This window comes from Camelus ferus, chromosome 8 (genome assembly GCF_009834535.1).
Source record: "Camelus ferus isolate YT-003-E chromosome 8, BCGSAC_Cfer_1.0, whole genome shotgun sequence".
Lineage (NCBI taxonomy): Eukaryota > Metazoa > Chordata > Mammalia > Artiodactyla > Camelidae > Camelus > Camelus ferus.
In genome coordinates, this window is record NC_045703.1 from 20,937,102 (window position 1) to 20,961,380 (window position 24,279).

The 24,279-nt window shown below is 39.8% G+C and overlaps 2 protein-coding genes across 4 annotated transcripts in view; one reads left to right on the top strand and one right to left on the bottom strand.

The window, feature by feature from the left end:
• Positions 1–4: 4 nt before the first annotated feature.
• RWDD2A (RWD domain containing 2A) lies at positions 5–6,241 on the top strand. Of its 3 annotated transcripts, none has more exons than XM_032484525.1 (3): positions 5–97; positions 1,121–1,350; positions 2,381–6,238. In XM_032484525.1, exons 2-3 carry the CDS (start codon positions 1,150–1,152, stop codon positions 3,056–3,058), a joined length of 879 nt encoding a protein of 292 aa, XP_032340416.1. In that variant the 5' UTR covers positions 5–97; positions 1,121–1,149; the 3' UTR covers positions 3,059–6,238. The 3 variants fall into 3 exon arrangements, with proteins under 3 accessions (XP_032340416.1, XP_006175562.1, XP_014406795.1); XM_006175500.3 differs by having other exon boundaries at positions 37–97; positions 1,229–1,350; positions 2,381–6,241; XM_014551309.2 differs by lacking the exon at positions 5–97 and having other exon boundaries at positions 1,009–1,350; positions 2,381–3,297.
• A 5,703-nt stretch (positions 6,242–11,944) lies between these two features.
• ME1 (malic enzyme 1) overlaps positions 11,945–24,279 on the bottom strand; it is a 170,037-nt gene continuing 157,702 nt past the window's right edge. The window contains exons 12-14 of the mRNA XM_032484526.1: positions 22,828–23,001; positions 17,317–17,415; positions 11,945–13,608 (exon numbers count right to left, since the gene is read on the bottom strand). Coding sequence (XP_032340417.1) covers positions 13,441–13,608; positions 17,317–17,415; positions 22,828–23,001 — 441 coding nt within the window. The 3' untranslated portion in view covers positions 11,945–13,440. The remainder of the gene's footprint in view (positions 13,609–17,316; positions 17,416–22,827; positions 23,002–24,279) is intronic.

Sequence of the window (24,279 nt, forward strand, 5' to 3'; positions counted from 1 at the left end):
CCGCCTCCTCGCCGGGCACGCGCAGCTCGCGCCTGCAGAATTGCGGATCCGCGTTCTGAGAGGGCTTGGGGCTGTTGCCTTTGAATGACCAGGAAGGGTGAGGCCCCCGCGGTGGCCCGGGGATTGGGGCCGAGGGTCGCGGGCCCTCAGAGCACTGCAACCGACACATACGCAGTCCCTGACTCCAAATTTGGGTCTCAGAGGGTGCAAGGTCCCGCGTTCTGGGGAAGCCGGGGTTCCAAGTGGTCCTGGATAGGGGGGTACCAGTACGGCTATGGGGCCTCTAACAAGGTCTTGGCCCCAGTGAGCGTCATCCTGCCCCTGGCATCTCCTTCTCGATTCTCGAGGTTCATCTCCCAAACGTTTGATTCCGGGAAGCCTTCCCTGGCCGCCACCCCCTCCCCATCCCCCCGCTCCAGCTCGCGCTAAACGTCGTTTTACTTATTTACCTGTAAGACACCCCCACCAACCCTGGGCCCCTCGGAGCAGAGGCCAGGTGAATCCAAATCTTCCGGACTCCCGGGATGCCGTCCGGGCCAGTGTGGCTCCCGAGAGAGGGGGTCCCACCCAGAAGGAGTCCGTGTCGCTGGGGCCCAGGGGCGGCAACTGGCGTGGAGAGCCGCGGGGCCCTCGAGATCCCAGATCCGGAGGACCCAGAGCTCAGCTCCGCCGGCACTGCAGGCCTCCCTCGCCGCAGCCTCCAGCTCCGCCCACGCCCGAGACCTGGGTGGGATTCGGGAGCTAGGCCCCCTTCCCTTCCCAGAATTCAGGCTTACAGAGCGTCTGCAGGTGGTATTTGCCAACCACCTGCAACGGAACAATTCGGAACACTTGTTGAAAGTCCAGATTCCCGGATCCAGATTGCAAGCGGGCGCGGGGGTGGGGAGGGTGGGAAGGGACTGGGAATTTGAATTATAATGAAGTATCTGGGGGGATGTTATGCATACTAGATGTGGGGCTTGGGAGATAAAGCAGAAGAGTGTAAGTGTCCCCGGTTTGTGCCCCTAGCTCTCGGTGCATAATAGCGTCCCTGCAAAACTGCTTCCACGTAAAGGCAGCTGCGGGAAATTTCGCTGGATACGCGAACGTTTGCAAACCCCATGTCCCTGGGCCTTTGCAGTTTTCCTAGCAGGTTGATTTCGAGTCAACATGTCTGCTTCAATGAAAGAATGTCTTCAGCTTCAGCTGCTGGAGATGGAAATGCTGTTTTCTATGTTTCCTAACCAAGGAGAAGTAAAACTTGAAGATGTGAATGTTCTGACGAATATAAAGAGATACTTGGAAGGGACCAGAGAGGCGCTGCCACCAAAAATCGAATTTGTGATTACACTCCAGATCGAGGAGCCCAAGGTAAGTGTCCTGAGTTGTTTTAATTGTTGCTAGGTGCCCTTTTTTTTTTTTTTTTTTTGGAAACACTGGGAACGCTAGCTTCCTGTCCAGGAAGCAAATGGAGAATATTCTAGATGCATATTTACTTGTTTGAAAGCAAAATATGGGCTGCCCTGTCATCAATAAATTGTCATCAATAAAGATCTTAAATTTTACATAAATATGTGCACTTTTTAAACCAGTATGCCTAGTGTTTAATGAAACACACCTTGCAGTCTTACACTGCTGTTATTATTTTGTTTACTCATCCACCTTTTTTACCAATCCTACTACTGTAGTATGGTCTATCTTGTACATATATTATGATTTGCACAAATCTAAATATTGCTTTTAGCAAAACTGGCTTTAAAGGAGTGAATGACTTTCTTTGGTGGCACCATGACACTGAAAGCAAATATAGATAGGAAATCTAAACCAGAAAATGAATTTACCTTCATCTTCTGATCCATTTATCTCCAACATCATTAGCATAGCACAGGTAACAAGTGGACTAGGTTTTTGAGAACCACTGTGCTGGCTACTTCCTACTCAGCCTTCGGCTGTCACTGCCTCAGAGGAGACTTTCCTGGTTTCCCAGGCTGGATACCGCCCCACATTTGGTTCCACATTTCGGTGGATCCCTGTACTTTTCCATGGCAGTGCTTCTCACCCTTGAAATTAAATACTTACTCTGTGTCATTATTTGTTTACTGTCTCCTTCACTAGGCTCTAGACTTTATGAAGGGCAGACTTAGTGTCTAGCTTCTTCACCTCTTTATTTCACCGTAGGGTACCCGACACATGGTAGGTATTTGATGAATATGGGAGTGAATGAATGAATGCCCCCATAAATGGAAGGAATTTATGTACGTATAATTGTGTGTGTAAAATCCTGTAGTGTCTGGCACACAGTGGCAGCAACTATTCTGTTGATCAGTATCATGCAGTGGCCAATGATAAACCAGCTTATGTGACTTTTTGGTTCTTAAATCTGTTTGATTTTCATTCTAAGGTGCAAATTGATTTGCAAGTAACCATGCCTCACAGCTACCCCTACGCAGCACTGCAGCTGTTTGGACGATCATCTGAACTTGACAGACAACAGCAGCTGCTTCTCAACAAAGGTCTCACTTCTTACCTAGGGACTTTTGATCCAGGTGAGCTCTGCGTCTGCGCAGCCATCCAGTGGTTACAGGATAACAGTGCCTCCTATTTCCTGAACAGAAAGCTCGTGTACGAACCATCTACGCAAGCCAAGCCAGTCAAGAACACATTCCTCCGGATGTGGATCTACAGTCACCACATATACCAGCAGGACCTAAGGAAAAAGATTCTGGAAGTTGGGAAAAGGTTAGAGGTGACAGGATTTTGCATGACAGGAAAGCCTGGCATCATCTGTGTGGAGGGCTTCAAAGATCACTGTGAGGAGTTCTGGCACACAATCAGGTACCCCAACTGGAAACACATCTCCTGCAAGCACACTGAGAGCACGGAAACCGAGGGAAGTGGGGAGGACCTGCGCCTCTTCCATTCTTTTGAGGAATTACTCCTGGAGGCCCATGGTGACTACGGATTAAGGAATGACTATCACATGAATCTCGGCCAGTTCTTAGAGTTTCTCAAAAAACACAAAAGTGAGCATGTTTTCCAGATATTATTTGGTATTGAAAGCAAAAGTTCTGACTCCTAGGAAGCTATGATATGAGGCCTACGCTTGTCATTTCGCTAAGTTAGTGCATCTGTCAATAAGACCAAAGTAGAAGTACCAGTGGCCAATTAGCTTCCTCTGTGGGAAACCCATCTCCAGAATTTCTCCCTGGTAATGAAACACCACAGGCCTTTTAACTTTACAACAGTGTAACTGTGACATTACTGCTATGTTCTTGTGTTAATTGAAAACTATTTAATTGTAAAATAATAAAAGACAGTTTAACCAGTGAAGCCGATTTGATTAAAAAGGAGTCCAAAGCCCAGTTTAACAGCAGTGGTCAAATTGCGGCTCTGAAGTCATAAATATGAGTAATATTTCCCCTTTTCACCTTGCTAGCACGCAGGTGACACACCACATTTTCTTCCATTGAAGAGGAATTCTAAATCAAGTTTAAAACGAGAACGGGGAGAGAGCACATGTGTACTGCATTTCTGACTTGAACTTAACACCCCCACCCCCATTTTGGGTTTTCTCTTTTAGTAAAACCAAATCCTAACTGTAATCGTAAAGGAATGGAGAGTAATGAAGACTCACCATGCTAAGTGTTGTCTGCTTACATCAGTTGATTAATGGTATTAAGGAAAATGATACCAGTTTTCTCAGTTCAGTTCTCTCCACAGAACCAGATATGGTTTCTGGTCCACGCAGTGTCCCACAGGTGCTGCGCGTAGCAGGCTTCATCCCTGTGCCTATATGCATTGCTACCTGGGGCAAGAGCACTGGGAGAGGACCCCTGGGAACAGCTATGCACTATCACCTTACTGGGGCACCAAAGCCAAGCTCCACATTTTCATGATAAGTCACTGCCACCTCTTCTGAAACTTCCAAGCTCCACAGGTGTCACCAACCTTCTTCAAAAGGGAAGTTTAATTTCATGATAAGAGCCCCTATTTAAGTGGCCCTAGCCAAACCTTTTCATTACAAAGTATCTACCCCTCCCCAGGAATTTCTTGGAGTCTCCACTACCTGTCCTCTCTGAATCTTTCTTTGGTTTCCCTGTCTGTCCTCAGCTACTCCTGCCCTTTCCCAGGGAGCCTTCATTTTTCTGCTGGGTCCCAAGCACCCCACAGATGTACTGGTCCCCTCAGGACACCAAAGCTGAGTGCCAAGATTTAGTGACCTGGAGAAGGACGCCTCACTCCCCATCTCCTGATGATGTTGGATGTCAAAGTTGCTGCATGGGCTGGCGGAACTTACAGAATCTTTGATGAAAGAGTACATTGTAGTTTCTGGTTTTACTCGGTGTCTAGGATACAGACTCGTGTCCTTGGGCAGGGCTAGGACATAAAGAACAGCCGACCTTGCACTAAGCTTGCTCTCCTGATTGAGGCCTGGGAATGGGGTCCACTTGGTTCTGCCTGCGCTCTGAGTGCAGAACTAATTTCCTTTCAGGGCACAATTCAGACCCTCAAACCAAGGCTCTTGTCGTGGACCTATCTTGCCAGATCACCCAGCTTGCCCATTCGTGTTTTAATCCTAGCTCGGCACGTGGCCGGGACTCAAACTGAAGCCTCAAGTTCCCTCTATACAAAGGAAAGAAACAGGTCTTACGATGCCCAAGGCTTATTTCTCAATCTTTACTAGGACTGAAAACAGTATAGGAGTCAAGTTCCCATATAATCCCAAAACCATCAATAAGTAAATAAGCATTCCCAAGCTTTTAGGCCCTAAATAGATGTAACTTCCGTAACTTCTGTTTTGTTTTGTTTTGGGGGGGGGCGGTAATTAGGTTTATTTACTTTTTTATTTTAATGGAGGTACTGGGGATTGAACCCAGGACCTCGGGCATGCTAAGAATACGCTCTACCACTGAGCTATTTTCTCCCCCACCAACTTTTTTTCCTTTGAAATGGGACAATAATATATGCCCCCCACCTAATATGTGCCTAAGCCACTCACAGAGGTTTTTCTATGATTAAAGTAGCAATAGAAAGATAGGTCTAAAGAATATGGACAAAAAAGATTGTTTATATAACTCAAATGAAGGGAATAAATTCTAATTTATGCATGCTTTACTGCTTCTGGAGCTGTTTCTGATGCTAACTTTTCAGAACCTGCTTTTACATGCTCACTAGGAGCACACAACAGTACTTTCTTCCTATCAGAAGTACTAAAGATAGACATTAATAACAGAAGTGTAGGTTTTATAGAAAAAATACGTATGTCATTCTCATTCAAAGCTCAGCTTTATATATACAATAGACTGCTGGTGGTGTTTGCCCAACCTGATGGGAGCAGGAACCTCCTCCCACCTACACAGACACACACTCAAAACTTACTTTGGGGAGATGCCCTTTCTCTGGCTTGGGAGAAGTGACTAGAATCAAGCTGACCTCTGGTAGCCTCCTGGAGAGATGGTTTTGGGCTCCTGCTGCTTAAATCTCTAGTGCCACCCTCATTTCTGTTCCACAGAATGCTCAGCTGTCCAGTACCTCCTCTGAGCTCCCTAACATCTACCCCTTTTTTTCTTGAACATCAAAATCAGTCTCTATTGCTTGTAATTCAAGAATCCTAATACTGTGTTCATTATATTTTTAAATGGTTATTTGGAAAGAATGCTCATTATAAATGTCTCTTTTTAAAACTTACTGAATTAAATCAATATTTCAAATTATGTTCTTTGCTCGTCACTCCTTGTTGGTCTGTTACGTTAGACTGAGGGTCAAACATACTTGTGTAATGGATTGAAGAAAAGGCCAGGTGAGTTGACGCGCCATCACGCAAGGACTTCTAAACATCCCTATGTTAAATCAGGAATACGTTGCCTGTGAACTTGACTTTCTATGACTACTTACATGCCACCCTTCTGAGAAGGCTTTGAGGGAGCCTGCCTGAGGTCTTCACAGAACCCTCTTGCACAGGAGGATTTTCTTTCACTTGCTTTTACCTCAAGTAGCCCAGTAGTAAGTTGAAAGAATAGGTATTTTCTGGAGAGGGCACGGCTGTTCAAAAATCCTGGCTTTATACAGACTCCTGATTGGCCTCAGAACTCTGAGCACATTGGATCTCCCTCCTCAGGTCCACATGGTAGAACAGCTCTCACGGCAGCCTGGATCAGTTGGAGAGACCTTTTTTTTTTTTTTTTTTCTGAGCCCAGTTAAATCTAGAAGCATCTAGACCAACCCATCAATGGATTTGAACATCACACAATTCAAAGAAGCCCACCAAACACTGAAGTTCCTCCTTAGTTGTAGGTGGTACAAAGTGTAGCTTGTTCTTCACTATGGAGGGGATATTCCAACATAGGCCAGACATTGGACCAGCACAAATTTGCCCGAGGTGGCCAGCTCTTGTGCTTTCACGGGATTAATTTCGACCCTCTAGCAGGATGTATCTTAGGAGAGATCCAGAGAAGCTCATGCACCTGTGCTCCAAGCCTTATGAACATACATCATTTTGCATGTGTTAGACCAGCATGATGCCCTGCACAATGGTGAGATGATCAAGGTCTAGTATCAGGAGTTATATTTGGCACATAGAGAGTTCATGGAACATCAAGCGAAGACAATCTTTAATGTTGCTTATTGATAAATTGCTGCTATAGGTGCCCTCTCCTTCCTGGAATAAATAAAAAACAAAGCTCTGGCCCCATTAATAGCTACCTACTGATTTGCTCCAAGAATGAGAACTTGTCTGACAACAGCTACAGTTAGACTCACCATCTAATTAAGCTAATGAACAAAATGCTATCACTCTTAAAGAAACTACTGGTCTCTTGCACATGCCAAAGATCATCTAAGTCAGGATGTGATTGAGAATCACACCCCTGCTTCTTTTAAAGCTTTTGATGGTGGGGCTTATCTCGGCAAATCATTTGGTACTTCCAGCCAGAATAACTCTTCTGTGCATCACGGATCCAATATGGGGATATCGTCGTAGAACTGAAGAAATCAATTCCAGCTCTTCACTGGGAAATTAACTAACCAATGGACTCACTCCTATAGCATACACTTTGTCCCACAGACCACAGTGGTTTCAGAAATTTGTATTTGTTCATAGATGTGGCCAGATGATTTCCAAAATGCCTAGTAGTTTCTTTTCTGTAATGCATTGTTATCCTTGTAAACGGAGCCTCAAAGGAAGATTTTGGAAACATATTTATGATATTAGAGAATTCTTCACCTTAGGTATCTTTCATTCATATCTGTGCACGGCAATTTGGGGACGTCTGGTCAGGATTTCCTGCTGTTGTTGTTACACAGATCAGTAGTACTGACATGGGTTGCCCACATTTTTGGTCCTAAGCCCAACTGATATTCAGCTGCTATACAGTGGTGTGGCTGTATCAGTTGTATACACTGGCACCCATTTTTCTTGTGCTATCCTAGTTGTTAAATTTTTCAACATCATTTCAGGCTCTGGGATCCTGTGATTTACTGGTCACCAGGAAAGATTTCTGTAGGCCAAATGATTCTAATTATACTGGACCTGGTTCATATTATAACTGTTTCTACTTTGTCTCCAATTGTTAATTGCCCAAAATGCTGCTTTTAAGCCTCTGGTAACCCCAAGATCCTGATATTTCTACTGAAATAAGGAGCCCATTTTAACTATAGCATTTCCTACAGTCCTCCCCAGCTTACAGAGAAGAGTCATAAAAATGCTTTTCGTGTCCTCAACAAAATATTAGCAAACCAAATTCAACAATACATTAAAAGGATCATACACCATGATCAAGTGGGATTTATTCCATGGATGTGAGGATGGTTCATCATCAGAATATCAGTGTGATACACCAAATTAACAAAATGAGGGATAAAAATCATATGATCATTTCAATAGATGCAGAAACAGCATTTGACAAAATTAACAACCAGTTATGATAAAAACTCTCAGCAAAGTGGGTATAGAAGAAACATACCTCAACATAATAAAGGCATATGTGACAAGCCCACAGCTAACATCATACTCAATGGTGAAAATCTTAAAGCTTTTCCTCTAAGATCAGGAACAAGATAAGGAAGCCTACTCTTGCCACTTTTGTTCACCATAGTATTGGAAGTGCTAGACAGGGCAATTAGGCAAGAAAAAGAAATAAAAAGCATCCAAATTGGAAAGAAAAAAGTAAAGCTGTCTCTATTTGCAAATGACATAATACTATATATTAAAAACCCTAAAGACTCTACCAAAAATCTGTTAGAACTAATAAGCAAATTCAGTTCAGTAAAGTTGCAGGATACAAAATCAGTATACAAAATCTGTTGTATTTCTATACACTAATTAATAATAAACTATCAATTTTTTTAAATCCCATTTACAATTGTATCAAAAAGAATAAAATATCTAGGAATAAATTTAACTAAAGAGGTAAAAGATGTGTACACTGAAAATTATAAGACAATGATGAAAGAAACTGAAGATGACACAAATAGAACGATATTATATGTTCATGTATTGGAAAAATTAATGTTGTTAAAATGTCCATAACACCCAAAGCAATCTACATATTCAGTTAAATTCCTATCAAAATTCCAATGGAATTTTTCACAGAAATAGAACAATGCTAAAATTTGTAGTGGAACCACAAAAGACCCTGAACAGCCAAAGAAATCTTGAAAAAGAAGAACAAATTTGGAGGCATCATGTGCCCTGATTTCAAACCATTCTACAAAGCTGCAGTAATCAAAACAGTATGGTTTTGGTGTAAAAACAGCATACATAGATCAATGGAACAGAATAAGAGAGCCCAAAAGTAAATCCACACATATATGGTCAATTATATTATGACAAATGAAACAAGAATATTCAACAACAAAAAGACAGTCTCCTTAATAAATAGTGTTAGGAAAACTGCACAGCCACATGTGAAAGAATGAAACTAGACTACTATCTTACCCATACACAAAACTTAACTCAACATGGATTAAAAGCTTGTATTTAAGACCTGAAACCACAAAACTAGAAGAAAACAGGTGGTAAGCTCTTTAACATTGATCCTGGTGATGACTTTTTTGGGATTTGACACCAAAAGCAGAGGTAACAAAAGTAAAAAAAAATTTAAATGAGACTATATCAAACTAAAGAGCTCCTGCATAGCAAAGAAAACCATCAACAAAATGAAAAGGCAACCTACTAAAAGGGGGGAAATATTTGCACATCATACATCTGATAAGGGGTTAATATTCAAAATAAATAAAGAATTCATCAACTCAATAACAAAGAAATAAACAATCTGGTTTTAAAACAATCTGATTTTAAAATGTGCAGAGGATTTGAAGAGATATTTTTCTAAAGAAGACATACAGACGGCTAACATGTACATGAAAGGATGCTCAATATCATTAATCATCAGGAAAACACAAACCAAAACCACAGTGAGATAACCACACCTGTTAGAATGGCTATAATCAAAATGACAATAACAAATGGTGGTGAGAATGTGGAGAAAAGGGAACCCTTGTGCACTGCTAGTAGGAATGTATATTGGTGCAACCACTATGGAAAACTGTACAAAGTTTCCTTAAAAAATTAAAAATACAACCACCAAATGATCCAGCAATTCCACGGCTGAATATCTGTCTGAAGAAAAAACACTAATTCAAAAAGACACATATAGCCCTATTGCAGCAATATTTACCCAAGACATGTAAACAACCTGTCCACTGGCAGATGAATGGAAACACACACAGAGACACACACACACAAGCCATAAAGAGGATACAGTCTTGCCATTACCAACAACATGGATGGACCTTTGGGCTAAATGAAGTAAGTCAGATAGAGAAAGACAAATACCATATGATCTCATTTACATGTAGAATCTAAAACCAAAACAAAACAAAAAGCTCAAAGATACAGAGAACAGATTAGATTGGTGGTTGCCAGAGGTGGGGGATTAGGGGGAGCAAAATGGGTGAAGGGGGTCAAGAGGTATGAATTTTCAGTAATAAATCATGGGGATACCATGTACAGCACAGTAACTATGGTTAATAATAGTGTATTGCATATTTGAAATGGTGATAGATGTTAACTGAATTTTGTTGTGATCATTTTGCAGTATACCAAATATCACATCATTACATTGTACACCTGAAACTAATACAATGTTAACTAACCTCAAATTTTTAAAAATGCTTTTCATTGATGCTGCTGTTCTCCCTTCACCAATGTATTTCTCAAGACCTTAGTGAAAGGAAGATCACCTACAAATCCTATTGGGAGACTGCTAGGGGATTAAGATGGTCCAATTGCACATGACAGATTCACTCCATTATTCCCATCTTTGAAAATCTTTGAATTCCTTTATATCATTGCAAGGAAATGTTTGTGTTCTCAATTTCATTTAATGTGGGTCCTTATCAAGTCTATAAGTGAAATAAGTCAGTTAGAGAAAGACAAATACCATATGATCTCACTTATATGTAGAATCTAAAAACAAAAACAAAACAAGCTCAAAGATACAGAGAAGAGATTTCAGTCAACTAACAGAGCCAACCAGTAGAATCACTTTCAGTTGCTCAAGGCAGCACATTAAATGCAGGATCTGTGGCAGGTGCACCCCAATCAGTCAACTCTGCCCAGTCTATAACTGCACTTCTCCTTCCTAAGTGCAAGTTTCAGAATCCCATACATTTTCCTCAGATTTTGCCAACATAAATAGCAAAGTCTAGCATTCTCTTGGTGGGAGTCTTCTCCTGGGGTTGCCTTTTTAATTGTTTCCACCTCAGCTCTTCTCCATGCTGGAATCTGATATTATGCCTATGGGGATAATGAGAAGTGATCTGGGAGGAGGAGGAGACTGAGTGAGGTCATTACAGGATCTTCACGCAAAGCAGGAGCAACCTCTTTAGGCAGGAAGAGCTTCTGCTTTGATTAGCCTGGGAGGACATGTCAACCATTCTGGGTTGCCTGGGGTTGAGGGGTTTCCTGGGACAAAGGACTTTCAATACTCAGACCTGAGCTATCATCCACCCTAGTTTAGGGTATCACAAGTCCAGGAGTGGGATTGCTGGATCATAGGGTAACTCTATTTTTAATTTTTTAAGGAGCCTCCATACTGTTCTCCATAGTGCCCGCACCAAATTACATTCCCACCAACATAACCCATCTGAAGGCTGAAGGCATCCTTTTTAATACACTGTGAGGTAGGGTTCCAGTTCCAATTTTCTCCATGCGGTAGGTCAGCTGTCCCAGTTGTGCTACTGAACACTCTATGTGCTGACTTCTGTGCTACCTCTGTAACTAACACACGCAGGAGCATCTGTCTGTGAGCTGTTCTATTCCATTGTTCTGTATGTTTGCAAGACTTTGATGTATATTAAAATATGAGGCTTAGTATGAACAAAACAATGTAAAATATCTCAATACTTTCAATGAATATTATAAATACTATTATGAATATTATTCTAGATATGTTGGTTTAAATAAAAGGCATTATTAACATGAATTCCACCTGTTTCTCCTTTTTATGAGGCCACAGAAATTACACCTGTGGCTCACTTTACGTTTTATTCAGTGGTACTGTTCTAACTGTACTCTAGCAAGTAGAAAACAGACTATAGAGAAAGATAAACATGTTTTAAGAGTCCCCCTCCTTCACCTAGTAGCTCTGTGGACTTGGCAAGTTACTTAAACTATCTACTTCATAAAGGAACTGTGGGGGCTACATTAAATAAGATGATGTATATAGAATGATACCTGGTAAGTAATCATCCAATGCCTGTTTCATTTTCTTTCTCTGAGGACAAGGAAGTAGCTCATTCATCACAGTGTACAGCAAATAAGACCACAAGTATTAAGCGAATGAAGTTCACCCTGAAATTAGTGATCAGAATATTTTTAAAATTCAAAATTCCCTGTCATGTGACCACCAAGACCTAGCATTCTCATTTTTAAGTGTAACAATGTTTTAAGAAAAAAAGACAATTATTTTATAATTTTATTCATTCACGTTTTCTATGCTTTAATAAATCTTTTGCATAGGTAAACACACTTAGTCAGAGCTACAAGACAACGTGGAACCTAGACAAGAAACAGGCGTTCTGGATCTTTTCAAAACAACTATATTGAGCAAACTCTTGACTAAATGTTACCTTCAGAAATACTCCTACCCCTTCTACTGACACCTAAAACACCTTGTATAACTTTCAAGTTTCAATTAAATCATTTTATGGTACGGTTTATCTTGAACAGCCTCTTAATGCGCTTTTAAAAGTATTACTTCAAAAACAAAAAATCCTCCCCATAATTCCACAAATAAATAGCAACTGTTATTGCACCTGAGCTTAAGAATGTAAAATTGTTTCCACTGGTTCAATGATTCATTTCTAAATTAAACTTAAAATTAACATTAATTTCTGGGCTGTAACTACTGATTAATTTATGTATTTTAATATCTTATGTAAAGATAATTTCTGATATTGGGGAAGTGGTTACAAAACTTTCTTCAAACTCAGAGGGAAGTGAGATTACTATAACACAGTGAGCTCTTATTTACCTGAGCTAATCAAGGGGGCATCAGGGTAGGTCACTCAATTGGGAACCCAGCCTCCCTTGACTCTGGGACTTGTATTTTCAGAGGTCGACTCCACAGGCAGCCCTTTCTCAAGGAGCCTTCCCCCTCCTCTCTCAGGTCTGCCCACTGTGCGGGCTGTGCTCAGCTGAAGGTACCAACCTCAGGACAGGGCCACCGTCCACAAAAGGCCCAGCAGCAATGGCGTGGAGCTGAAGGGTGGTACAGTTGGTCAGGAGGAGAGCAAGGTGCTTTTAAGAAGGGATTTCTGACTGAGGACAAAGGTGATAAGGAGATGTGACAATGTCAAAAGAATATGAAAATCTAAGGCTGCACAAGGCATTGTAAACAGCAATAAGCTGTCTTAGAAATGTTTGAGTTCAGTAGCACAAAAAGCACACACACCATCTAGGGTTGGAATAAACATACCTGAGAAGTTCTTTTTCTCTAGGCAACGAAGTAAGTGTTGTTTCTGTTTTTACCAAAAGTTCACCTATGCCCAAATTCATTTCTACCTTTACTTTTACAAAGTATTTTTAATAAAATGATCAAAGAATTATGGGTTTTAATACTGATCATACCAATTTATTACTAATTTTGGTCTTCCTTTTAGTCCCCTATATAAAAATGATGGGTTTCTCAGTAGTAGTGATGGTAGCTTTTAAAGAGAACTTGGGCAAAATAATTAAGCTAGAAACCATAAATAACCAAAAAGTAAATGAAGCAAAGCTGTCTAGTGTGATGTCTACCCTAAATTATATGAATATTCTTCCATAAATTTTTAGATTGTTAAAGAAAAATTATCTTGATCTAGCATATTATGAATCATTATAAAAGATTCCAATCTTTAAAAATTATGAAAGACTTCAAGATCTCACTAATGGAGTTAGAAATGCCAGCTATTATGTTACTAGTCAAGTTTGGTCTGTATTTTCTGGGCCTCTTCAGGCCAAGAATAACAATCAGGTAGAATCTGGTCATAATCAGTGCTATACATTTGAGAGTAGACAAATGCCTCCTTGTTTTGGGGTTCAGGATAAACTGTGGCTGTCCTCTCTTGGTAGGCATCTTTCACAATCTGGAAACAAGAAGAGATTATTGATTATTTTAATGAATAGAGGTGATGGTGAGCACAGGTCAGAAATTTTTTACCCATTTCAAAAAATTAAGTTATAATTCACATCGTGCCTGTTTCAAAAAAAATTAAGTGTACTGTAATAAAAGCAAACAATCACAAAGAAGATATAAAGTAAACATGCAATTATAAATCACGTAACAAGAGGAGAATACGATTATCAACAACAGTGTGAATAGTGGAGACTTACGCATGTATGATCATACCAGGGTTTCTCAGAGAAGCCAGTCTTAAAAGCCCTGAAATTACCTGACTGATAATTAACTTGAACTCAATACCTTAAAATTCTTGCTGAGTTTGAACTCAGATACCCTGCAGTTTCAATAATCCCGATTCTGACCACAGCCTCCTACAAAATCTTTCTTTATCATAGGGTCTCCTGACTCTAATTAGCAGGTCCCCATAGACTGGGGAACCCTCAGCGCTGGCTTTCTCCTTTCATAGCTGCCTCCTGTTATATCCTACTTTCCTAACCTTCCTTGGGCCTCTGTGGTTGCACATTACACTTTTATCCTGAAAAAAACAAAAGCAAAAACTTCCTTTCATAGTTCACACAATTCAATTTCAAACCTTCCCCTGTCAAGTCTCCATTTGACTCTAATCACTCCACTGAGAAAATGCCAAGTAACCAGAGCAAACCAACTCAATTTCTCTTTACATCAGCTCAAACTATCGCCTCTGTACTGTCAAACATTCTCTCTTCCCCTGCTTTCTTTGAGGAAAAAAAGATTCTCCCTCACATCAAAAATAATCACTCCACAGGTGCTCTTTAATTCACTCTTTTTCTTTTTTTTAAACAATCCCTAAGGAGCTATATGTATGATAGACTTATCTGAATGAGAAGGACTTGGAAGAGTATGAGAATGATTAAGTAGCTCATCTCAATGTAAAATAATGTACTTAAGAAAAATTATGGTTATGAAGACTGTGCCATCTCAATATGACAAATGTTTCTGACAAAAAGCAGAGATCCAAAGTACATACACACCCTTATGGGTTATTATAACAATTAAGAAAAGAAAGCAAACAAATGGAAACAGCCTGCAAGCAAACACACACACCAAAATGATAATCATGTTTATCTTAGAAAAGTAGAATATCACTATTTTCCTCTTTTCTATTTTCCAGAGTGCCTGTGATGTGGCATTATTATGTTTTTAACAGATATTCTTGAGTTACAATTCACTGACCACAAAATTCACCCATTTTAAGCACACAATCTGATTACTTCTGTAAATTTGGAGTTGTGCAACTACGACTACAGCGAGTTTCAGAACATTTCCATCGCCCTGAAAGTTCCCCTGTGCCTGAATTGCAATGGCCGTATTATTTTTATAATAAAATGTTTCGTTTCATTCCTGATACAGAGTATGTGGAAATTCATTCCTCTTTCTGCTCCCAGGACACACTGTGTTAATGAACCTCTCTCACTCAGTGAAATCGTCACTCTCTCCTTCTGTTCCACGCCAGGCTCCACAGGACTGGCTTATCTTTTTGTTGCTTTCCTGCTTCTCCTCGGACTTCTCCACTTCTTGTACCACTGCAACTGCTTTTGTAAAAGTTTCTGAAAGATTCCCTAACTACTAAATAAAAGTCTTCCTGTGTTGTCCTCGCTAGGAGTTGGTTCTGTCAATCACAAACGTCCACCCCCATCCTGAAACAGTGCCTTCTCTTAATTTCTGACCAGCAGTTCAATTCTGAGTCTCTTCTTAAAATCCTGACCACTTCCCTTTATCATTGGCTTCTTTCTTCTGTCTTCTGGACAGAATAACAAACTGCGTTCTAGCCTCAGTTTTCTTTCCTTTCTATCTGCTCCTTTGGTAACCCAGCACCCCCAGAGTTTCACCTGTTACAACATGTAGATGATGCCTGATCTTTACAAGCAGCTTCTCTTTAAGTTTCAGCCATTGCCATCGACTTGTTAGAACTGAACATCTGGATGAACCATGGATACTGCAAACCTGTGGTCCTCTTATGTCATCTTCCTCCCTGAAGCTGCTTCTCTGTCCTGACTTCCCAACTTCTGTGTATGCCCTCCGCATTCTTTCCTCTTTCCAGGTGTGACATCTGAGTCTTTTGTTCTCCCTTGCCATCCCTTGTCTTACTTTCCCTTCTGTCATTTAAATCTTCAAGATGAACTTAAAGTGATAATGTGCATTCATAATTCAAATTAGTTTAAAACTAGTAGATACAAACTAGGAGAAAATATGAGCATGCTCTTTCATAAATAGATGACCAAGCAGATTATCTGAAGTTTTTTTGAAGGATTACTTGGTTTTTGAAGTGTCTACCCTTAGTCAACAAAATAATGACAAATGAATCCTAAATGTTGTTGTTCTGATAAACTTGCTAATAGTTAATATTTTTAAATAATTAATATTTTTAAATATTTTTAAATTTTGAAAAAAAATTTTAGTATTTAAAAAATTTTTTAATTTTAATAGTTAACATTTATTAATAATTTAATATACAAATTTTCAGCAGGGAGCAGTTTTGCCTCCAAGGGGACCCTTGGCAATGTCTGCGGACATTTTCGATTGTCACAACTGTGCAGAGGCTCCTGGCGTCTGGTGAATAAGGGCCATGGAAGTGGCTCAACATCCTACAATACTCAGGACAGTCTCCACAACAGTTACCCAGACAAATGTGCACAGTGCTAAGGCTGAGAAACCCTAGTTTCAACACATGACTACTATCGTGGCTGAAATACATCACCCCAAAATGTTGAGGTCTTAATTAACCTCCAGGACCTCAGAATGGGACTGCATTTGGAGTCAGGGCCTTTACAGAGATAATGAAGTTAAAATGAAGCTGTCAGGGTGGGCCCTAAACCAAGGTGACTGGTGTTCTTATAAGAATGGAAAATGTGGACACACAAAGAGACCCCAGGAATGTTCATATAGAGGAGAGACCACAGGAGCACCAGCCAGAAGCTGTCATCTACAGTCCAAAGAGGGGCCCCCAAAGGAACCAGACCTGCCAACCCCTTCATCTTAGACTTCCATCCTCCAGAACTGTGAGCAAAGACATTTCTGTTGTTTAAGCCACCGAGTCTGTGGTAGCCTGTTATGGCAGGCCTAGTAAACAAATACAACTGTCCTGCAAAAAATGTCCATTCCTCTCTCATCTTAGTTACAGAAAGCTTCCCTGCCATTAGGTTCTTCTTGGCTAGTTCCTGCAAGAGCTCATCTGCCACCCTAAGAGCTCTGGGTTCTTGGTTCTCATGGTTTTGCTTTCTGCCTAGTATAATCAACTGTGATCTTTAAGAGGCTGGACACCATGGAGACAAGGAGAAGGCAGGAGGTTCAAGGTCTCACTGTCACTCTACTATATGGCAACACTGCAGTGACTTGTCGCAAGTGTGATATGAGAAAAAGGTGAAGTGGAGGAAGCTTAGCAGAAATGAACAACCCTGGTGAATTTAAATTCTGGGAAAGGAAAGGAATGACAGGGAGATGAAGGATTCAACCCACTCTTAAGGATCAAGCACAGTTCCCGAGCTCTGCCGAGGCATCGGGCCTCATTTCTCTGGCTTCTGACATCGTAAGTTGATACAGCTACCTCAAGGAAGTGGATTTTTAATACCTAAAAATGCACACTTAGCAACAGAAGAAGGGAAAAACAATGAGGCTTGCACAAGAGTGGTTTTACCTTTTCAGCGATTTTCAGAGAAACATCTCTGATGGTGTCCAAAGGAGGATAAAGTCGGCCCTCTTCCAAGTGTTTATCTGATACCTGCTGAGCTATAACCTTAAAAAAAAAAAAAGACAAAAATACTTCAGATCATACAACGTGGTGGTTGTGAGGATAACTCAGTGATTAGTCACATTCAGGGTCACAGAAGTGGATCACACTAAGGCCATCATCTAATTTCATCTCTCCCTTTATCAAAGGAAAAACTGAGCTCAGAGGGTCTTGGTGACCAGTGGGAATCACATAATTAGTGAAAAAGATGGAGACTAGAATCTGGGTTTCCTGGGGTTTTTTTCCTTATGAACTTCTAAGATTAAAAAGCCATTTTTCTTAATTGAAATATAGTCGGTTTACAATATTTTGTTAATTTCTGGTGTACAGCATAGTAATTCATTATATATATATTCCTTTTCATACTCTTTTTCATTATAGCCTATTACAAAGTATTGACTATAGTGCTATACAGTAGGACTTTGCTGTTTATCTGTTTTATATACAGTAGTTAGTATCTGCAAATTCCAAACTCTCAGTTTATCCCTCCAATCCCCTTTCCCTGATGGTAACCATAATTTTGTTTTCTATGTCTGTGAGTCTGTTTCTGTTTTGTAAATAAGTTCATTTGTCTCATTTTTTTAGATTTCACATATAAGTGATATCATATGGTATCTTTCCTTCTCTTTCTGGCTTACTTCACTTAGAATGATGATCTCTGGGTCCATCGATGTTGCTGCAAATGGTATTATTTAATTCTTTTTTATGGTTAAGTAGTATTCCATTGTGTGTATATATACCACAACTTGTTTATCCAGTCATCTGTTGATGGACATTTAGGTTACTTCCATGTCTTGGCTATCATATATAGTGCTGTATGAACACTGAGGTGCATGTATCTTTTCAAATTAGAGCTTCCTCTGGATACATGCCCAGGAGTGGGATTGCTGGATCATAGGATAAGTCTATTTTTAGTTTTTTAAGGAATTACCGTACTGTTTTCCATAATGGCTGTACCAAACTACATTCTAGGTTTCCTCTTAACCCAGTTCCTGTTCTACTTACTGTACCATGAAATGCTGGCAGCTTTCTTACTTGATGCACTAGAGGAATAGGAGAAAGAGAAGTAAGGAGGGCAGAGGAGGATGAGAAAAGTGATGGAAAAGGACCCTGGAAGTAGAGAGAGGAAGACTGTCAGGGCATCACTCCCAGCTCGCATCCCCTTGCACAGGAGATAGAGCAGGAGGCTGAGAAAGCTATTTCTATGTCATATTAATCTTACACAGAGTCTGGATTATCTGAATCACCTAACTAGCCTCAGCATTTGCTGCCCAAACCCTTCCCTATTTCTAAATGAAATGGTATATATGTAAAAATTTGCTGCAAGGACAGATCTTATGTTAAATGCACTTACCACACATATAAGTAATAATAATAAAGAGGGTGGGAAAAACCTTTCAGAGGTGGTGGATTTGTTTACAGCATAGATGCTGTGACGGCTTCAAAGGTGTGCACTTACCTCCAAACTCATGAAGCTCTATGATTAAGTACATACTTCTCCGCATGTCAATCATACCTCAATAAAGTAGCTTAAAAAATGAGATGAACTGACATTCTGCGCTTCCTGATGTGATGCACTGAGAATACAATTATCAGGCGTGCAGTACTCCTACCAAACCTCTAACTGTACAACTTGAATTAAATCACAAGGAACATTGCAAAAAACAACTAGCCTGTGCTCTCCGAGTGTCACTGCCACCAAAGAAACAAAGGCTGAGACAGTCTTGCAGATGAAGATTAGAAGAGGCTATAAAAGGTTTTCCTTATGGATAGTTGGCAACATCTGAATTTGGATTGTAATCCAATAATAGTATTATATCAACATTAAAATTCTTGAATTGATAATGGCACTGTAATTATGTAAGAGAACGTCCTGAAATATTTAGGGATAAAGGGGCATAATATCTGTAAGTTGCTCACAAACAATTCAACAATAAAATACTATAGATAGATCAATACATACACACATAGTTAGCATTTTATGGTATAATATAATACTATATATGTTAAATTATCTATTGAACCTAACAGGGCACAGAGGTGCACTCAGCAACCTTGAAGCCCCCTCCAGCTCTAATTCTTCTGGTGGAGTGGGTCTAAATCAGTAATATATAGCTGGGTATTTAATAGAACTGTGGGTGTAGAGAGGAAATAGAGAACCTTCCTCATCTGAGATATTTTGAATAATCAAACACTTCTTTTTCAGGGTCTCTTAATATCTTTTAGATTTTTTAAAATCATGAAATTATTTCTGAAATGTTGTTTTGTTGCCATCAGCAAATATGAACGACATAGCATTCCAAGAGGTGGTTCGCAGTTACACGGGTGTTCATGTGCATGGTGTTTTAATGGCTTTGGGATGAGGAAGAATAAAAAGAATGCCAGGCTTCCAAGCTCCAGTGCCTGCTTAGAAACGGGGTGTCACAAAGAGAGGAACTGAGGGTGAAGGGAGATGAGAAATGCTTTTACACAACTGTGTTTAAGGAACGAGCAGGGCATTTCTGTGCAAATACCCATCAGATAAGAAGAGACGTGGTAACAGATAAGAAGAGAGATACACAGATTTGGCCACTTTTTGAATGAAGAGAATGGAAGTTTGAGATTTACAAATGTTAGCCACTATATATAAAGATAGATTTAGAAAAAAAGTTTCCTCTGTATAGCACAGGGAACTATGTTCAATATCCTGTAATAACCTTTAATGAAAAAGAATATGAAAACGAATATATGTATGTATATGCATGACTGGGACATTGTGCTGTACACAGAGATTGATACATTGTAATTGTACTACAATAAAAAAAATTTAAAAAAGAAGATGGGTCGGATCTCTTAAAGCATAATTCAAAGAAAAAAGTGAAGACAAAAAAAAGAATACTAGAAAAAACTTAGTCAAAAGGGACATGAAATGGAGACAAAGAAAACAATGAGAAGGTATGAAAACAGGAATGTTGTGTTGATGCCTAAGAGAACAGGAGGGGAAAGTCCAAAAGGTTCAGCCCGAGAGATAGCCAGCCATAATAAGAATAATACTATTGAGGGGGGTGGATATAGTTCAGTGGTAGAGCGTGTAGTTACTATGAACAAGGTCCTGGGTTCAATCCCCAGTACCACCATTAAAATGAATAAACCTAATTACCTCCCCCTAAAGAAAAAAAAAAAGAAAAACAAAAACAAAACAACACAAAGAATAACGCTATTGACATCACCACATCTCACTGTTTTCCTTCAAAGCTGTTTGGAGTGATTATTACTTTGTCTGGAGAGATTTACCAGAGAGAATTTTTTCATGAAATGTGTCACTAGGGGGTGCTGGAGTCATTTATGAAAGAAAATACGGGCTCCCAAGAAGAAAAAAGATCATTTTTCTTCTTCTGATGTGTCTGCTGTAAAAGACAAGGACTATCTTTCCCTTAATATAAGGACAACTTTGAAAAGCTTTCTTAGTAATTAGACATCTACTTATGTTTAACAAGATTTATTCAGCTAAAAAACGCTCTGAGACGCCAGCCATCATGCTCTTAACGCAGTGAAGACAAAGAAGGAAGCAGAGCTGGCAGACAGCTGTTCTCATGAATGATGCCAACAGCTAAGCCCTCGGATGATGCTTCTTGAGATCATACCAACACAGGAATCTCTCGCAGTGCAGGAAGGTACAGTACGTGTGCATGATGAAAACATGTCAATATTACTCAATGTTTATTTGGTTCAGTTCAGTCAGCACGTTGTCCAGTGGTATAATTCTTAGAGAAGAAATCCAAATTTGTCACTGATGAATTGCATTCTCCTCAAACACATCAACCACATGAACAGTCTCATTATCAAAAGCTCATGATTTTACAGATACGTATCCAATCACTATGTCATCCCGCTGAGGTGTGGGGGTCAGGGGCACTGACAGAAGCCTGAGGTTTGTAGCACTTCTCATGCCATGAGTATAATATTAAGTCCCTTATTATTATTATTAAATATTATTATTATTTATAATAAATATAAATTTCATATACAAAACATCAATATTATTTTTATAATTATTACTATTATTAAAGTTTCTGACCTAAGAGTTGTGTGTGTTTCACCAGCATCTAAAAAACGGTGGCAAGCTGACTAATTAGCATGCCAGCAAGGTAAAATTTCACATCCTTCACAGTTCTCAACAGTAGCTTAACAGAGCATCACTAATGGTTCTCCTCTGCGGCGTTCTAAGAATCTTTCCTTAAGACCCACAGCAGAGCCCACTGCAGTCCTTTATAACTTTTGGATTTTATAACCACTGAATTCCCCGTTTTAGTTTCTTCTCTGCTTAAAATATGAGAGTGTTCTGTATTCCGCACTGAATGATTAACGTCTTTTCACCATACCGATTCAGATTGTTATTTTAAATCTTCAAAACGCTGTTATTTAGGAAGGTTCTCCATGGAGAAATATTTACCACTTACTCCATGATTTGGAAACAAAACTTTTAATTGTGTCATTACTGTCACAGAATTTGATCAGGAGTGTGAAGATTTAAAAAAAAAAAAAAGGTTCCTTTTCTCATGAATTGTTGATAGGAAAGTAAACTGGTGCAGCCACTGTGGAAAACAGTATGGAGGCTTCTCAAAAAACTAAAAATAGAACTACCATACGATCCAGCTATTCCACTCCTGGGCATATATCCAGAAAAACCAAAAACACTAATTTGGAAAGATACATGGATCCTAATGTTCATAGCAGCATTATTTGTAATTGCCATGATATGGAAGAAATCTAAGTGTCCATCAACAAATGAATGGATAAAGCAGATGTGGTATATATACATACATAATGGAATACAACTGAGCTATAAAAAAGGATGAAAATTTTGCCATCTGAAAGCAACATGGATGGACTTGGAGAGTATTACGTTAAGTGAAATAAGTCAGGCAGAAAAAGACAAATATTGTATGATATCAATTATATGTGGAATCTAAAAAATACAACTAATGAATATAACAGAAAAAGCAGACTCACAGATGTAGAGAACAAACTAGTGGTTACCCATGGGGAGAGGGAGTGGGGAGGGGCAAGACAGGGAGTGGGGAGGGGCAAGACAGGGGGAGGGGATTAAGAGGAACACATTATTATGTATAAAATAAGCTACAAGGAAATATTGTAGAGCATGGGGAATACAGCCAATATTTTATAACAGCTTATAGATGGAGTATAACCTTTGAAACAATTCTTCTGCTGGCTGTTGAAGAACAATCATTTCCTAGCAAATCAATGTGAACTTACTACCCACCCCTTATTCTCCACTGGGAAAGATCTGCTCTTCATCGGACTTTACACCTTCTAGGGAATGAGCTGAGATGCTAGAGAAATAAAAAGTCGGACAACCTACAATGAGCCGATTTGGGCTCTGACAGGCTTGGCAAACTTAAGAGTGTGTGACAGTACCTCAGCAGTCGTGAGGAAGACCTTATCTGTGATGTGCCTCAGTCCACAAGCCACAACACCGAGAGCAACTCCAGGGAACACGTAGGAATTGTTGCCTTGGCCAGGATAGAGGGTCTGTCCACTGGGAAGGGTGACCGGATCAAAAGGACTGCCACTGGCAAAAATGGCACGACCCTGCAACACAGACACACAGCTGTAAGAAGCAGCAGGGTATCTTCAAACAAATGCATCAGGACAGAATAGCTCACGCACGGAGCATTTAAAAAGCAGTCTGGTTTTTCAATAACTCCTTAATAAGTCTGAGCAAGCTTTACTGATGTTGGCAATCACTTCTGGAGGGGTGATTACCACTCTTCTCTCCACTCCAGGAGGAGTGTGCAAAGCACAGGGGACCCCAAGACCACCGCTCTGCTGTCTGCTGAGGCCCATCAACCATTCCTATACTAGCAGCCTCCACTCAGAGGCTTCTGGAGACAAAAGTGATCGGTTAATATTTGAGTATTGGAAAGACTGACATTTTATGTTAGAGTTGAGGATCAGCACATTTCAATGTAATCACTGGGGTACGTTTTATATATTTATATATTGTGAAGAACTACATGGAAAATCATCTAGGAAAAAACCAGCACAAGTGGGATTAGAAAATAAAGGAAGACTAAATTATAAGTAATTGTCAAAAACAGTCTATTTTTCCCTAGTCTTATTATTTTGTCATAACATTTTTGAGGGACCTCACGTACTACATGATTTAAGACGGCATTAACTCAGGGCTGGTCAGGTGCAGAATTCCACACTGCTCACCAAAAGGGGAGTGTCTGACCTGCAAGGGTGAGTGTGGAGACACAGATGAGGGCACTCAGGCCTCTCAAGTAGGAACAGGAAGCCCTCAACAAATAAAGCATCGCAATCTAAGAAATGCATTTGAGACCTAAAGCACTATATCCCCAAAGCATAGCTTACATGGTGACAGACAGGGTTATAAATTCCATCTCTTCCATACCTAGAGTCTAAGTCCACTACAGTATTAGTAATCTTAACTTCCTCATTTCAAACAAATGTTATAATACACCTTTCCTATAAAAAGCATAATATGATTCAGCTTTATTCAGGATATAAAAAGATGAAAACAGATAAGAAAGAAAACTAACTCTCATCTAGGTGTCTCTAAGACACTGATGGGTTTTGCACAAAATTGGGTTTTGTTTTCAGACACTGTCAGCTCTGTTTAGCAGATAAAATGTCTCATTACAAGCAACTTCCTAATGTAACTAAATTATTATTGGATATACATATTTTATATATATAATTTGATATATAACTTTAAAAATTATATTTGAGAAAGAGACCCACAACATTATATCCACATTTATCACCCTCTCCTTCCCTCCTACTCTTCTGCTAATCATTCTATAATCATCATAGTTTATGGAGGAATGGTATTAAATGAATGAG